Here is a 16,818-nt window from a genome sequence, read left to right as displayed (position 1 = left end):
AAAATGAGTTGACATGTTTCCTTTTCGGTTTAGTATTAATTTGGTGATTCTTCTATCAAGATTTTTTCAAATTCTTTGATCACCATATCGGCAGATATTCACTAAGGGTGCACATTCACCTTTTGAACGACATTCGGAGAGAATAATATATGAACAATGACTAATTCCGAGTTTTTATTTGATGTTATATATTTATCTTCGATACATTTGTTCATGCCACCTTTGTAGGCACTTTTCTTAAGTTTATCTCTTGTCGTCTTGTACATTATTGTTCTGTTTTTTCAATTTTTTTTTCATTATTTGTCGTTTTATTTTTGAATAACATAAAATTTTATGAAGAAATAAAAGTAATTAATGAATTGAGGGTGAATCTAAACAACCGACTCCTTCAACATTTCGTTGATACCATTCATGTGGGTTAATTTTGTCTCATGAATGTTCCATTTGATACCCTAAAAATTGGCTCAAAAGTGATATAACAAATAAGACACTTGGGTGGGTTCAAAAGGACCACGTCCCTCATCATTTCGGTGATCCAATTTTTGAAAGATGTGTTCTATGAGAAGATTCATATGAGAGGAGTCCTCACACTACAACAAAAAAGACCTACAGCGACGCTTAAAAAGATATCTGCCAACCCTTAAAAGCGTCGCTAAAAATATTACCGACGTTTATTCATGCGTCGCCAAAAGCAGGGTGGGCGCAAGTTTTTACCACGCTTATTTAAGCGTCGGTACAAGCGTTGCCGAAAGTCAGAAGTTTTAACAACGCTTAAAAAGCGTTGGTAATGAATTTCAAACGTCGCCAAAAGTATATATTTTAATTTTAAACTATTTTTCAGTTTTACTTTTGTTTTAGATGTTATTTTAATTTATTTTATAAATTAAATAAAAACACCAAAATTAGCAAAGCTTATATTCAAGGACCCGTTAACCAAACTAAGGAACTATTCATACTTTATTAAATAGAAATAGGGAATAACCAAATTCAAGGAACTATTCATACTTTGTTAAATAGAAATAGGAAATATTACAAAAACTTTACTGTACTTAGTTCTTTATGCTTACTACAACTTGTCACAAGTTTCCCTTTCTTTTCGGCCTCTGTAATTTATAATTCCAGCGCATGAGCATTTGCATTGAATAGAACCGGATCAATAAAATGCATTTTATTGGCCATATCTCGCTTCAACACAGAGAGGCTTCTCTGATAGGCTTCCACTTCTTGCTGTCTACTAAATGAGCTTTCACTTCCCCAGCTCCTTGATTTAATCAATAATAAAATTCAGTAAAATCAATGAATGCCCAACCTCTTTGTTTGAATCTTTGCCACTTTTTCTATACTTACTGGAATGAAAGCGTCGAAAGGTGAAAAATAAAAGACTGGAATACCTGGGTTGCATTTTTATCTTTAGACTTTAACCTGAATGCTTGAGACATTTCCAGCAAACCAAATTGTTTTCTACAAAAACAAATATAATAATTCAACCAAAACATTTCAAATATAATAAAAAAAGACTTAAATAATTAAATTAATTTAAGAATATTAGTATGTTAACTTACCACTCATGTTCTATTTGCTTAATAAAATACATTAATTTCAAGTAATTAGCTCCAATGAGAGAGAAGTTCTTAAAGTTTACTACTTAGTACTTTTTATCCTTTGACAATTTGAATATGGACAATCTTTACACTTGAGCACACACTAAAAAATTTCTCTACTAGAATAATATCACACATAATAAGGATGCAGAGTTATGTTCTAAGACTCTAATTTACCAATTTTGTCAGAAACTTCCCACTCTTGTTCACCTTTACTTCTTTTTTTCAGAGTGTGGAACAGAATCTAACACCAATTGCCAAAAGGATCAATACTACTGACTTCAATACCAGAAATACCACAGTTTCCTGCTCATTTCATTCAAATTTTTTTAAATCATAAAAGATAGTTTTTGGAAATAATCTGTTTTTTCTTATGAAATATTGACAAGCCTGGGATTACCTGTGTAGATGTCATCATGTTTGGGTTCTGAAAGAGAATAGCTTGATTCAAGTTTTTGACTTGGTAACCAACCAACATTTGGAGAAGCTATTAGAAAACTAACCCAAATAAATGAATTAATATATTTATATCAAGTTTTAAGAATTCATTACTTTTGCTATGGCAATGAAGTGGACTACCATCTCTGCAATGAAATCAAAAATCTTTCAAGAACTTTAAGTTGAATCACTAAAAATAACTTCTAAGATAGGTAAGTATCTCACTTGAGGCACTAACGAAGACTAGAAGATCCTGTAAACCACACGAAAATGCAGCACAAGAAAATGCAGCAAGTCACTCTCAAAGATTAAGGATGAAAGCTGACCTACGAAAATGCAGCACAAGAAAATGCAGCAAGTCACTCTCAAAGATTAAGGATGAAAGCTGACCTGATTCTGTCATTCTGAAAGAAAAAAAAACTGCTTGAGATATTTCAAAATGTTCCCATTTGGAACTACTAATTGTTTTGTATCTTAAAACAAAAATATTTTTTTCCAAAATTTTACCAAGATAACTTTAAGACCAGTAAATGAAACTAGAAGGTACAAGAAGCAAAATGAACTGAAACCAGAAGGTACAAGAAGCAAAGTCAACACAACACTTGTAGGTTTCATTGCTGATATGTAATTATATTCTCCAATTTTATGGTTAATCTTATCTTGCATCTCCGTCTAAGATAAATAAACACTAAATAAACAACATAACCCAAGCAATCAAGTTACAGGCTTACCTGGATTACATAATCTTATTTGTCTTATTTAGAGAACCTTTTGAGAATCCCAAGAAGAAAATGAGTAAAATAACCCATCTAGTAAACCAAAAGAGATCCAACCTGTAAGATGATAAATTAAATATTTATATCTCTAATGTTCTTTTTTACTCGGATAACCTAACTTTTAATAATATACATGAAACTTTTTATATTATTTAAAAATAATAAAGGAAGAAGGTAGTGGATATTCACCAATGGAATCAACTGTTGGGAGCAAAGTCTGCAGAACTTAATGGACCAACATTCTTTTGCTAGAGAATTGTTCCATTGTATGCATCAATTTCCAGTACAAGAGCCTTTGAATAGAAAATAATGTACAAACAATCGTTGTTTCCTGGAGTAACGATGAATGATTTTTCAAATGAGCTTAAATCCTGAAACTATTTGAAATATACATGAAACTTTTTATATTATGAAAAAAAGGGAATTGATTTGGGTCATTAATCCCACAAAGTTAGACTCACCATTCCGTTCTTTCTACTTAAATAAACAACTAAGAAGTATCACCATAACATCTTACCAAGTCATTTGCACTAAATAAATACATTACTTGAGAAATCCAATAAAAACAAACAATATTTGAAGTCAGCTTTTGGAAAACCTGCAAACTTAGTAATACAGATGAAACAAATTAATGGGAAAAACTCAGAAACATACCTATAAAAGGAGCAACTTCCACAACCCGCAGATCAAGGCAAGCCCTAATGGACAACATTGTGCACATTTGATTCCATACCTAGGCCGAGTTCTAAAGAATGTCGTTAGAATGACATTTTGTTGCTTCACATTCAATCGAAATGTTGTCCTAAATTAAGAAGACATCTCTCAATTCTTTATTTCTAATTTGACTTAATCATTGTTTCAAATTAATGATCAAATTATATAGGAAAGATTCAATACATACTAATAAAAGATAATTCATTTCAGAGAATTTAGGTTAACATCTTAAAGGTTATAATGACATAGTATTATTCAAAATTCGAGCTACAATCTACATTCTACAAAATATAGTTCCTAAAATCGGTTTCAAAGTCATACTTTCCAGATTGTACACTTTGATTACTTTGAAAATAGTGTTGGATCAAAAGTTTAGAATATGTCTGACTCATGATTTGGTTCAGCATCATTCTGGTGCAGTTTTAAACCTACACTAATGACCTTAAAAATGCACTAATTTGGCTTACTAGTTTAGGTATCTTTCTTTAGTCTATTCAAGCCATATCTATTTCAGAATGAATTATATAATATAAACAGCTTGTTAACATTAACTAAAAAGGAAGATATTAGGATCACTTTATCAAATTCAAGCCTTCTAAAATGAAATAAGAGATTAGTTTCAGCTCACATAATCATCAAGGTCTGATTCTCAATTTTAACTAGAGAAAAACGAAAGTCCCTATGGTCATTCCACTATATCAGTATTATAAGAAAATCATTAAAGGAGAGGACTCGCCTCAAGTAAAAAAGCGAATCCAGGCATGAAACAAATAGGCACAATTAAATAAACTCATCCAGATCTAAGAGAAAACAAGCAGATGAAGGAACTATGATATACAAAAACCTTACCATCTATATCTTTATCGAAAAGATTGAAGGCTTCCTTGAATTCGGAAATCTGATCATTGGTGAGCTGATCTGCCATTTGAACTGAATTTGGAGAGGGAGAGAGCGAGAACAATAGTGGGGAAGAAGAGAGTCTGAAATGAACAACGATTTTTTTCTTAACCTAACAAAAAAAAATTAGGTTCCCATTTGAAACAATAGTGGGAAAGAAGAGAGTTCTGACCTTCTGGTCATCGATGAGCTGCTGCTCTGCCAAGTTTGGAATATGTTCCCATTTGAAACTATAGTTAGGTTTGAAAATGAACAGTCAGTAGTCTCATTAATTAGGTTAGATAAATAGTGTTATTGGGCTTTTTTTTATTTTATATTGATTTCTAATAAAAAAAATAAATGGTATTGGGCTTTTTTATATACTGATTACTAATAAAAACATAAATTTAATTAGTGTTGGGCTTTTCAATATATACTAAATCCTAATTTAAAAAAAATATATATAAGTTAAAATTTTATTTTTAAATATAATATAATGTTTAATTTATATTATTTTTTACTTTTATTTAATTAAATTTAAATAATAATTCAATAAAACACATATGGTAATAAAAAATAAATAATACTGTAAATGTTTAAAAAAATTATGTTATATAGAAAATAATAATTAAATTTTAATGTTAATAAAATTTTAAGTCAAATTTAATTTTAAAAAATAAAATATTTGTAAAGTTTAAAAATAAAACATAAAAAATATTAAAATTTAGAATAGTTAAATTATAAGTTTTTTTATAAAAAAAAATAAAATAAAGGTGATAGTATATGTATAAGGGTTGGTAAAAGTTTTTTTCTTTTAATTTTTACCCACGCTTAATATGCGTTGGCATATAAGGGTTGCTGAAAGTATGTTTTGTTGTAGTGTCAAAAGCATGGACCACCAAAAACAACTTTAGAAGTGGTGGGTATGTCACATAACATTAAAATATAAAGTAACTAGCTAGAAGAATTGAGAAGATAGAGCAATCAATTACATTTTATTATAATTGTGTATGGAAAATATTACATAAGATTATTTTAAATAGGAAACTAATTAGGGTTAATTAGTAAATGACCCAAGAAACAATATCCCAAAATCATAAGATAAATATAATATTATAACATCCCTTTAAACTTATAAAATACAACATAATTGTGAGTTTTCCGAAATAAATACATAAAATTAAAAAAAAAACAAAACCACAGTCGGATGATGGCAGCTTGATACCTTAAAGGACTTGGTTAAGAGGCATAATCTGAAGGCCTCAGAAAGATTCATTATAATGAGCAAGTGAAACATATTAAAATGTCGAAAGTTAAGGCAACAAAACACTAAATAACGTACAAACAGAGAAGATACAAACTTCGCTCTAATGTTAATTAACTAGAGCTAGGGGTGAGCATAATATGGGTTTACCCAAACCCAACCCTAACCCAAACCCAAAATATTAATTTGGGTTGGTTAATATGGGTTGGGTTGAGTATGGGTTGGGTTGAGTATGGGTTGAGTTTAATTTGGGTTGGGTTAGGGTTACCCAAATTACCCAAATTATATAAATTTAGTTTAATTCTCTATTATTAATCCAATATAAACTAATCATTTTCCAACTTTAAGTCGTACACGTTTTTGACATGTTTAACATATTTTTCATACGTTTAACACGTTTTGCACACATTTAACACGTTTTTAATATTTTTAACACGTTTCACTTATAACATGTTTTTGACATGTTTAACACGTTTTTCACACGTTTAACACGTTTTTCATACGTTTAATACGTTTTCACACGTTTTCACATTTTTGACACGTTTTTACGTTTTTGACACGTTTAACACGTTTTCACGTTTTTGACATGTTTTCACGTTTTTGACATGTTTAACACATTTTCACACTAATAACACGTTTTTCACGTTTTTGTCACGTTGAACACGTTTTTGACATGTTTAATACGTTTAACACGTTTTTGACAAGTTTAACACGTTTTTGCACGTTTAACACGTTTTTAACATATTTAACACGTTAACACGTTTTTGATAAGTTTAACAAGATTTTCACGTTTTTGGCACGTTTAACACGTTTTAAACATATTTAACACGTTTTTGATAAGTTTAACACGATTTTCACGTTTTTGGCACGTTTACCACGTTTTTGACATTTTAACACGTTTTTTTATATCTTTAACACGTTTTTAATATTTTTATCACGTTTTCACACTTAAAACATGTTTTTCACACGTTTAACACGTTTTTATGTTTTTGGCACGTTTAACAAAATTTTGACATGTTTAACATGTTTTCATACTAATAACACGTTTTTGTCATGTTTAACACGTTTTTGACATGTTTAATACGTTTAACGCGTTTTTGACAAATTAAACACGTTTTTTTTACGTTTTTGGCACGTTTAACACGTTTTTAACATAACTAACACGTTAACACGGTTTTCACGTTTTTGGCACGTTTAACACGTTTTTAACATTTTAACACGTTTTTAATATGTTTAACACGTTTTCACATGTTTAACACGTATTTCACACATTTAATATGTTTTTCACGTTTTTGGCATTTAAACACGTTTTTGACATATTTGACACGTTTTTCACACATTAACACGTTTTTCACATTTTGGTAGGTTTAATACATTTTTGACATGTTTAACATGTTTTTCACATTCTTAACACGTTTAAATGTTTGTAACATGTTTAATACGTTTGTAACATGTTTAACATATTTTTCACGTTTTTGTCACGTTTAACACGTTTTTGACATTTTAACACGTTTTACACATTTAACATATTTTTGACATGTTTAGCATATTATTTTGCACGTTAACACGTTTTGATAAATTTTAACACGTTTTGTCACGTTTAACACCTTTTTGGCATTTTCGACACGTTTAATATGTTTTTCACACGTTTGACATTAAACGTGTGAAAACGTATTAAACGTGTCAAAAATGTGAAAAACATATTAAACGTGTCAAAAACGTGTTAAACGTATCAAAATGTGCCACAAATGAGGAAAACGTGTTAAACGTGCCAAAAAAATGAAATATGTGTCAAAACGTGTTAAACGTGCCAAAAACGTGAAAAACATGTGAAAATATGTTAAACATGTTACAAACGTGTTAATAATGTGAAAAACGTGAAAAACATGTTAAACATGTCAAAACGTGTTAAACGTGCCAAAAACGTGAAAAATGTGTCAAAATGTGTTAAATATGTCATAATCGTGAAAAATGTGTCAAACATGTTAAAAATGTGTTAAACATGTCAAAACATGAAAATAGTGTCCAACGTGTCAAATGTGTGAAACGTGTTGAATGTGTGAAAAACGTATTAAACGTGTCGAAAACATATTAAACATGTCGAAAACGTGAAAAACGTGTAAAAAAACGTGTCAAACATCTCAAAACGTGGAAAATGTGTCAAAACGTGTTAAACGTGTCAAAACGTGTTAAACGTGCCAAAAATGTGAAAAACGTGTGAAACGTGTCAATAATGTGACAAAACGTATTAAACGTGTCGAAAACGTGTTAAACGTGTCAAAATGTGTCAAAAACGTGTTAAACGTCTCAAAACGTGAAAAACCTGTTAAACGTGTCAAAACGTGTTAAACGTGCCCAAAATGTGAAAAACGTGTGAAACGTGTCAATAATGTGAAAAACGTATTAAACGTGTCAAAAACGTGTCAAAAACGTGCCAAAAACGTGTGAAACGTGTCAAAAATGTGAAAAATATGTTAAACGTGTCAAAACGTGTTAAAACGTGTTAAACGTGCCAAAATGTGTCAAAATATGTTAAATGTGTCGAAAACGTGAAAAAACGTGTCAAAACGTGTCAAAAACGTGTTAAACGTGTTAAAAACGTGTTAAACATGCCAAAAACATAAAAAACATGTTCAACGTGTCAAAAATGTGTTAAACGTGCCAAAAACGTGTTAAACGTATCAAAAACGTGTTAAATGTATGAAAAACGTGTTAAAATTGTCAAAAACGTGAAAAACGTGTTAAACAAATAAAAATGTGTTAAATGAGTCAAATACATGTTAAATAAAAAAATAAAAATAAAATAATTTGGGTTACCCAACCCATATACTCAACCCAACCCATACCCAAACCATATTAGTAAATAATATGGGTTGAATTATGGGTTGGGTAAATTTAATTTGGGTTGAATATGGGTTGGGTAATATGGGTTGGGTTTACCCGTTTGCTCACCCCTAACTAGAGCTAAGAAAAGACTCGGGGTGACGAATCAGTAGGAAGCCGGATTCGAGTCCTCAGCTCACCGATGTTTTGAGGCTTTTGTATGACAACTGCTATTCTGCATCTTCTTTGAGTTGTTATTATTTCTTATCATGTTTATTGATGATTTTTTGATAGATTATGAATTGGTCATTAATAATAAGTTATAACAAATAATGTCGAACTTGATTATTTTTTTTTTTATAGAATATTTACAACTTATTTAATATCTTCGCGATTAAATGAATTAATGAAATAAGTTGTATCATTAAAAAAATAAGTTTGTGACAATATCAAACAACCAAAAGAAGTTAAATTCTTGGATAATATAAGAGTTGGACAAACATTGACACATGCACAAACACAATGTCATCTTTTAAGATACATAAATACTGGATAAATGCTCGTTTTTTAGAAGGCGATCGGTCTTGATAAAAGAGGAACGTGAATTACAAGCACGTGTTGTCGCACAAAGATCCATCTCCTCAAGGAAGTGTTTAGTGTTGGCCAGGATCATGGGCGCATATTTGGAAATGAGACTAGTCTCACACTGATACCATATATATATATGAAATCAAAATAAGAATTAAACAACAAAAGTACGTAAGTGATCAACTATAATGTAATTAATAAAACCTTCTCATCGGTATTTTTCTTCATGGCCTTACAGGTATTCATAACAGATTCTATCATCTCCAACTGAAATACATGCCAACATATAAATAGGTTAAGATGATAATTGAAGGATCAGATATATACACACCTGCTTATTAGGGCGTGTCAATTCGGTTAGGGCTTTCACAACGACATAGCGACAAACTTCACATTTATCATCGGACATGAAAGAGGTCGTGGAATTAGTCAAGGATGGTGAGCAAAGATGAACCATGTGACAAAGGACTCTTGGTTGCGTTATTTTTACAAGTGTAAAAAAGACAAAACCATAACAGTTCACCGTCGCAATGCACTGCCACATTAATTATAATATTGGTAAGTAATTAAGAATTTATTTGTTCACATATCAACTAACATTCATATATAATTGAGTTATTGAATAAATAATGTAATGTGCAATGCAAATTTTAAAAATATTTCACTATTCTTTTACAAATTTAGTCGGTTCCCTCCATAATGCGCAATAATAAGCTGTACTAAATGGTGCTGCTATATATGTTATTTGAATCATGATAAAGTAAATGTAAGCAAACATTTTGTTTCGGTAACTTACAATAACAAATTTCGTTAATGGATAATAAGCAAATGCTAATAAAATATTGACCTAAAAATGTTCATCTACTTAATCTATTGTTATTAATGGGTAATATATATATGCTAATTATGATAGAATTTACACATGTTATTAGTTTATAAAAAATGAAAATGAGAGAAAGATTGTTAAAACAAAAGGATCATGTGTTGGAAATCAGGTTCTCTTTATGATATTTAATCCGATATTTAATACTGAAATGTGGACACTTGAAGTTCACTCGTTAATAGTTTTTGTTAGAAATAACTCATTATAATGGCGAGAAAAAACGTAGCTCAACGGCTTAACCATCACAATTTTAGTGTTCTTAGTTAATTTAATAAACAATATAATAATAATTGTTTAATAAAAAAACACTTTTTTTTTCCTCCCTCCACATTCACAACAACTAGGAATCAAACTTGGTAAAATATTACTCTCCAGGACAAGAGTTGTGTTTTATTAAATACTCAAGTAAAAGATATACATATTAAGAGTAATTAGAGAATTAGGATAAAGAATTTTATAATTCTTAGTGATAAAAAAGAATTATACTAACAATGTATAAAAAAGAATTTAGACAAGTTTTACGTTGCTGGAATTGCATCGTTTCTATTTGATTAAGCTTACTCATGTGATATTTTTGAATTGACCTGCCAATTTTTAAATTTAATGAGGTACTTTTATTTTAAAACAAATTTAGGCTTTCTAATTTAAAATTAAATAAGAAAAAGAATTACAAAACAAATTAACATTAAATGTTATTTGAATTGAAAATGAAAAATAAATTATAAATCACTATCAAACATATAATGAGCTTTAGTTGAATTGTAATCTTATAGTAATATGTTTTAGTTGTTTTTGATTTGTACTCTCTCTTCATTAATATTGTGAATTAAATAATAATAAAAAAATACCCTAAAAAAATAGTTCAAATTAATGAGTCCATGAAGTAGCTAGACTAACTTTAAAATAAACAAAAATTTAATTAAAAATTACATAAAATCACCCATATCTACTTTTTAGAACTCTTAATTGTATTTACTTTTTCATCTTATGACTATTGAGCCTTTCAAATAATAGCTTAATTAATTGATCTATTTTTAAAAACAATGCCAAAATATACTGTCACACTCAATTCCAATACACGATCATCTATACCCATTCTCTAAAACAAAATATACATACCTTCGGTTTTAAGTTGAAAAGGAGAGAGCAAGAGCCATGAAGGATAGCCATGATCCGTTTTTTAGTCTTCTCTAATCGAAGGAAGTTTAGTATGTCTTGTGTCACCTTTTCGCACAAAGTGCAAACAATGTTTAAATTTGTACTATTAATTCTCTCCATTCTTGTTGTTTCATGAGTTCTTAATTCCCCTTTAGGCATAGTAATCGCACCATGCTTGGTTGTTGGAGCTGTAAAATTATTATTCATGATTTATATATATATTCACTAGAATATATAGAAGAAGATATATAGATTGGAAATTACTTGTGGAATTGTGGCCACTCTTTGGAACTATGAAATGGGGTGTTAACTTGACTTGTTCGGCATTCGAAACCGGGCAAGTGCTCAAGGAAAAGATAAGTAAGATACCTATTATGACTAATAAGGCGAACAATTCTTGTATCAAAAAATTTTGAAAGGATAAAATCATTGAACTAGTCCACATTATTTAAAAAAAACAATATAAAATCTAACATGATTTGTCACAAGTTACAAACATCATGAAAGAACATCAAATTGACACAAAAAAATGGATACCTAAGATAACATATTCACGATGATCTCGGAAGGATAGTACTTACCTTTAGCAGCAGCTGCCATGGTTGTAGTATTTCTACGAGGCTTTGAGTATGAAGATATCAAATATATGTGGATGGTGTATGTATAAATATATATTTATAAAGAGATCTTGTACATGAATATAACTAGTCATAATTATAACTCCCTATATATTTCAAGCATAAACATTCAAGTATTCAAGTATGCATAGAGATTCTTCTACTTTAAGTCTTAAAGTCTTCTTGTCATTAGGAAGGGATCGTTATTTTCTCTTCCAAGAAAATATCAAGAAGCTCCCATATAGAGGAAGCAAGGGTTTCTTGTGGATAAAGCCTTAAATATAGAGACTAAAACTATTTCATTCTTATAATGTCCATTCGATGGCATAAACTTTTGACAAACATCTAAACTAGAACAATTGTATTTTATTCTTTGTTTTCATACTTGTGTTTTTTCATTGGATTTGAGGAAATATGTTATCCAACAAGGATAACATTATTATCGTGTGCCCGTACTTAAAAATTTCAAATAATTCTTTGAAATGCGCAATTAATTCGTTTACGTGGTGAAATAATCGATTTGAGAAAGGGTTTGCAATGGGTTAGTAAGGAACTTTTGGTACAAGTATTCTACAAGGGATTTGCATTGAGATAATAATGAAGTATTAGCTAAAAATACTGAAATTAGAGGGGGTATGTTTGAAAATCTTAAACCTCTTGGTGCATTGAATTAGAATTATTTGTTAAATAAGCTTGGAGGTTGATGGCCAATAATAACAATAAATGATTAAGGTTTTTAAGAGTATATATTTTTCCAAGTGTTTATTTTAACTTTTAAGATAGCTAGGATGATTTCATTTTGATCCTTAAAGGAATAGTTTGGGTTTGGATATGTCAAACAACCTGTTGTGCGCATTCATATTGTCACCTTTATATTAAGATTTATTCATTAATTGAGGAGACTTGAAAGTGAAACAATAATGATCCCTTACTAGGGATAAACATTAGACAAATCAACATTGGTCCCATATAAGAGACATGCCAAGGTTCCATTACTAAACTTAGGAGGGAGGCAAATGATGATCATGTTGATGGCTTGATGGATGGGTGACCAAAAATCATTCACACTCAATTCAGTATACACTTTTTATTGTGACACAAAGGATGTATCCTTCGCTTTCCCAGCCAGCCCGAAAATTGAGCTGTCTAGTCCATGTAAAAAACGTGATTTTTTTTTGAGCTGCCATCATTTTATTTTGGTTGAGATTTGAACCCATAACTCCACACTTTTACGTTAAAAAGAGACTTACCTAGGATTGACCCTGGACCGACATGGCCGATGTCAATACTCATCCTATTGAGAATGACCAAGAGAATGATTATGATATTTACCGAACTAGGATCGAATAGAGAGAAAAATCTACATCAGATTATACTTATTTTCATCGAAAAACATATTATATGATCTGAGAACCAAATAATTGAGTCCATAAGAAAATGACAATAATTTTACTCTCTAATAATATAATCAAAGCTTATGTGTTAATTTTCTCATCTCAATATACCGTACATTATTAATCTATCTCATTATCATATTAATTTGTGATATTTGCCTCTTAGACATTAATCTTATTACTTATACTATCATAGTGAATTATTTATTTATTAACACTTAAATGAGAAGAAGAAAGAGTGTTAAAATGAGAAATGATAATTGTTTTTCATTTTTATAGACAAATTTTAAAGTATATTCATGATCCATATTAAGATTATACTAAAATTAAAAATAATAGCAATACAAAGAAATGATCATAACTAAAATAAAAAAAAAATTAGAACAATTCAACAAATACAATAAACAAAATAGCTCAACAAAAAAGAAGCGGAGGAGTACCCAACTCAAAACACACATGAATTGAGATCGATATAGATATAGATCCTACTATCCTTAATTGGATCCGATCTTGCACTAGCATATCTTTTTCTTTTTCGATCATAGTTCACTCCACTATAAATTTATTTTATTTTTTCTTTTATCAATCTCAACATTTTACGCAATCTTGTCAATGATTTACACTTGTTCATCAATATTGTGTTTTTGTTGAATCTCATACCCATGTTTTTTCCAACAATTTCTTGATAAACCACATTTTTTTAACATTTAAAAATATATACTTTTATTTTTATCATTCAGAATGAGAAAATATTGAAATGGCATTGGTAATGAGAAATTTATAACATATAAGTTTTGGTAATAATAGAGAGTACAAGATATATATGCTTAAGATGGAGATAAGAGTTTATGATTTTATTTTCTTTCCAAGCTTTTAAATTTTTTTAGACATAAAAGGAAATTAAATTCTAGATTAATAATAAAAAATTATCAAATAATTAGGTTATGAAAAGACCTTAATAATCCCATCCTCAAAACAACCAAAAGAAAAACAACAAATTAGACTTATATATAGAGTTGGATTAACATTGGCAGCACATGCACACACAAATTAACACTGTTTTTACATAGAGAACAGATTATTGATTATGATAGTATTATTAATGTTCTTTCAATTGTTTCGGTATAATTTTTGTTTGTCCCCGAAAGCTAGCGATTTGTCATGATCGAAGAAGAACGTGAATCACAAGTACGCGTCGCGGCACAAAGATCCATCGCCTCAAGAAAGTGTTTAGTGTTGCCCATGATCATGCGCGCATATTCAGAAATGAGGATCTTGCACTGCCACACATATATTGAAATATGTTAATTAAATCAAAACAGTGATTAAACAAATGTGATACACTTAATATAATATTTGTCATCGTCAAACCTTCTCCTCGTTTCCCTCCATGGTTATACATGTCTTGAGAACAGATTCGTTTATTATCTCTAACTGAAATACATGTCAACATATATTTATAAGAATTAAATTAGGAAGGATGTTACATATAATCAATGAGACATGCACACCTGCTTATTAGGGTATTTCAATTCGGTTAGGGCTTTTCCTACAACATAGCGACAAACCTCACATCTATCCTCGGACATGAAATACGTTGTGGAATTTGCAGGTTTTGATGAGCAAAGATGAATTGAGTGGCAAATGACTTTGGGTTGTACTATTTGTACAATTTCAAAGAAGGCAAGGCCATAAGAGTTCACTATCGCCATGCACTGTCATAGTATAGCAAGTGTGTAAGTAAGTACTTAATTTTTGACTTTTTATTAGTATACTAAAATTGACAATCTCACGTTTGTTTTAAAGAAGAAAACAAATATAGTTTAAATCTAGCAAAAGTTGTCGCAAATTCATCCATATAAGCTTAAACACATTTCACATGTAAACTGAAAGTAAAAAATCAAGATAGAAATAAGAAGCACATTATTTGTCAAGAAAGAATGCCCTATCTAAGTGTTTTGATGGCTGCATTGTACAATAAATGCAATTTTTTTTGTTGGATGATTTTCTCCATTTTTTAAAAAAAAAAAACAATTTAGTGACATTTTAATAAAAAAACCAAAAGAGAAAAAAAAATACAAAATTTAAGATCAGATTTAGACAATTTCTAAATTTGACAATGAAACAATAATTGAATTACAGACAACAACATGGTCAAATTGGGATAGTAATTACGTAATTAATTAAATAATTTAATTAATTCAAAACTTGTTTGACATGATCAAATTGAAAAGAAATGATGTTTTAACCTTTATTTTCTAATCTCAATACTATTGAGCTTTTATTATATGGACTTGCCATCACATGTAATAATTTCACCACTTCAAACTTGTAAAACTTTATCCTCATACAAAAACTTTGCTATAATATTATTAGTGGAATAATTTTCATTTTTTTTTTCAAAACTTGTATGATCTATTCCGATTGAAAACAAATGATCTTAATTTTTATTTTTATTTTATCTCAAGATCACTATTAACCATTTTCGATACTTAAGTGATCTATTTTCCTTGATCAATGAAATATAAAATGGGTGCATGTACATACCTTCTGCTTTAAGTTGAAGAAGAGAGAACAAGAGCCATGTAGGATATCCATGATTCTCTTTTGCGTCTTCTTTGATCGAAGGAGTTCAAGCATCTCATTTGTCACATCTTCGCACAAATTGCAAACATTGTTTAAATGTGTACTATTAACTCTTTCCATTGTTGTTGTTGTTGTTTCATGAGTGTTTAATTTCCCTTCTGGCATAATAATCACACTATACTTGGTGTTTGGAGCTGAGAAATTAATATTGATTTATATTCACAATAATAATAGAATAATCAATGTAAACATGTTACATATATATATAACCTCAAAATTACCTTTGGAATAACTCTCGCTTTTTAGTGCGACTTGTTCGGCATTGGAGAGCCAGCAAGTGGTCAAGGCAAATACTATTAGTAAGATGCTTGTTATGACCGATAAGGCTGTTTCCATTGTTGTCGCGCCGCGATTGTGATCTTCGTGGCTTTGAATCTTTGAGTATGGAGAGATGAGATGGTGATGGTGCTTATATATTTATGGTTTAATTACTTTGAGACTGGCTTAGCATTACCAAGAGATCTTGTAATTGACTATGCACATTGATTCTTCTACTTTACTTAAAGTCATGATGAAGGGATCATTAAGAAGAAAATATGAAGAAGCTATGAAGCAAATGTTTCTTATGGATAAAGCCTCAATTAGATAGACAACCCATAAATATATTATGACATCACACTACAAAAGAAAATGGGATATAATAACCATAATTTTGCAAAAAATATAAAATGTTACCAATTACAACTAAAATAATAATAATAAAAAGTATATGACATTCATTAAGAGAGTTGAGCATGAAGCTCACTTCATCTACTCCTCTCTTAACCAAAATAATTATCATGGGCAAATGATAAGGGAGGAACATGTGCATTTTTATGGATGCCCACACAAATTTGAATACAATATGGAAGAAAGTTAGATAGTATCTGATGGAGATGTTTTCGGACACTTAATATCGAATATCATATTCAATGCATGTAACTAGGCAAAAAGTTGCACAATAAAAAGGAAATTGCTTCCATCCTGGCCTTGATCTGTGGTTAGCAAATCTAGTTTCTAAAGGTCCTCCTCAAGTCAAGTTTGAGTGCATTTCTTATTCA

The 16,818-nt window shown here is 29.8% G+C and overlaps 2 protein-coding genes and 1 long non-coding RNA gene across 10 annotated transcripts; all 3 read right to left on the bottom strand.

Annotated features, from left to right (window-relative positions):
• Window positions 1-986: 986 nt before the first annotated feature.
• Window positions 987-4,657, bottom strand: LOC124940177. 6 transcript variants are annotated; one of them, XR_007099438.1, is made up of 9 exons: window positions 4,599-4,657; window positions 4,379-4,509; window positions 3,470-3,617; window positions 3,005-3,146; window positions 2,771-2,872; window positions 2,002-2,443; window positions 1,779-1,907; window positions 1,392-1,461; window positions 987-1,261 (listed from the first exon to the last, which is right to left on the bottom strand). It is a non-coding gene; the product is annotated as an uncharacterized LOC124940177 (long non-coding RNA). The 6 variants fall into 6 exon arrangements; XR_007099439.1 differs by having other exon boundaries at window positions 1,779-2,185; window positions 2,265-2,443; XR_007099442.1 differs by having other exon boundaries at window positions 1,779-2,292; window positions 2,430-2,443.
• A 4,284-nt stretch (window positions 4,658-8,941) lies between these two features.
• On the bottom strand, window positions 8,942-11,810 carry LOC124940333. 3 transcript variants are annotated; one of them, XM_047480847.1, is made up of 5 exons: window positions 11,703-11,810; window positions 11,386-11,499; window positions 11,083-11,309; window positions 9,412-9,615; window positions 8,942-9,347 (listed from the first exon to the last, which is right to left on the bottom strand). In XM_047480847.1, exons 1-5 carry the CDS (start codon window positions 11,719-11,721, stop codon window positions 9,264-9,266), a joined length of 648 nt encoding a protein of 215 aa, XP_047336803.1. In that variant the 5' UTR covers window positions 11,722-11,810; the 3' UTR covers window positions 8,942-9,263. The 3 variants fall into 3 exon arrangements, with proteins under 3 accessions (XP_047336803.1, XP_047336802.1, XP_047336801.1); XM_047480846.1 differs by having other exon boundaries at window positions 11,386-11,517; window positions 11,703-11,739; XM_047480845.1 differs by lacking the exon at window positions 11,703-11,810 and having other exon boundaries at window positions 11,386-11,675.
• A 2,231-nt stretch (window positions 11,811-14,041) lies between these two features.
• Window positions 14,042-16,192, bottom strand: LOC124940539 (prosaposin-like). Its single transcript, XM_047481064.1, has 5 exons — window positions 16,000-16,192; window positions 15,680-15,912; window positions 14,644-14,847; window positions 14,504-14,566; window positions 14,042-14,412 (listed from the first exon to the last, which is right to left on the bottom strand). The coding sequence occupies exons 1-5, from the start codon at window positions 16,112-16,114 to the stop codon at window positions 14,281-14,283; spliced, it is 747 nt and encodes a 248-aa protein (XP_047337020.1). The 5' UTR covers window positions 16,115-16,192; the 3' UTR covers window positions 14,042-14,280.
• Between the last annotated feature and the right edge of the window lie 626 nt (window positions 16,193-16,818).

This window comes from Impatiens glandulifera, chromosome 5 (genome assembly GCF_907164915.1).
Source record: "Impatiens glandulifera chromosome 5, dImpGla2.1, whole genome shotgun sequence".
NCBI classification, from domain to species: domain Eukaryota; kingdom Viridiplantae; phylum Streptophyta; class Magnoliopsida; order Ericales; family Balsaminaceae; genus Impatiens; species Impatiens glandulifera.
Note: the sequence above shows the minus strand (reverse complement) of the source record. Positions and strands in the feature narration are given on the sequence as shown.

Coding starts and splice junctions, on each gene's coding strand:
- LOC124940539 (XM_047481064.1), bottom strand. CDS start 16,114: ATGGAAACAGCCTTATCGGTCATAACAAGCATCTTACTAATAGTATTT. Junction 14,567..14,643: donor TGAAATACCCTAATAAGCAG/GTGTGCATGTCT, acceptor CATGTATTTCAG/TTAGAGATAATAAACGAATC. Junction 14,413..14,503: donor TGGAGGGAAACGAGGAGAAG/GTTTGACGATGA, acceptor TATGTGTGGCAG/TGCAAGATCCTCATTTCTGA.
- LOC124940333 (XM_047480845.1), bottom strand. CDS start 11,566: ATGTGGACTAGTTCAATGATTTTATCCTTTCAAAATTTTTTGATACAA. Junction 11,310..11,385: donor GAGTGGCCACAATTCCACAA/GTAATTTCCAAT, acceptor ATAATTTTACAG/CTCCAACAACCAAGCATGGT. Junction 9,616..11,082: donor TTTTCAACTTAAAACCGAAG/GTATGTATATTT, acceptor TTAATGTGGCAG/TGCATTGCGACGGTGAACTG.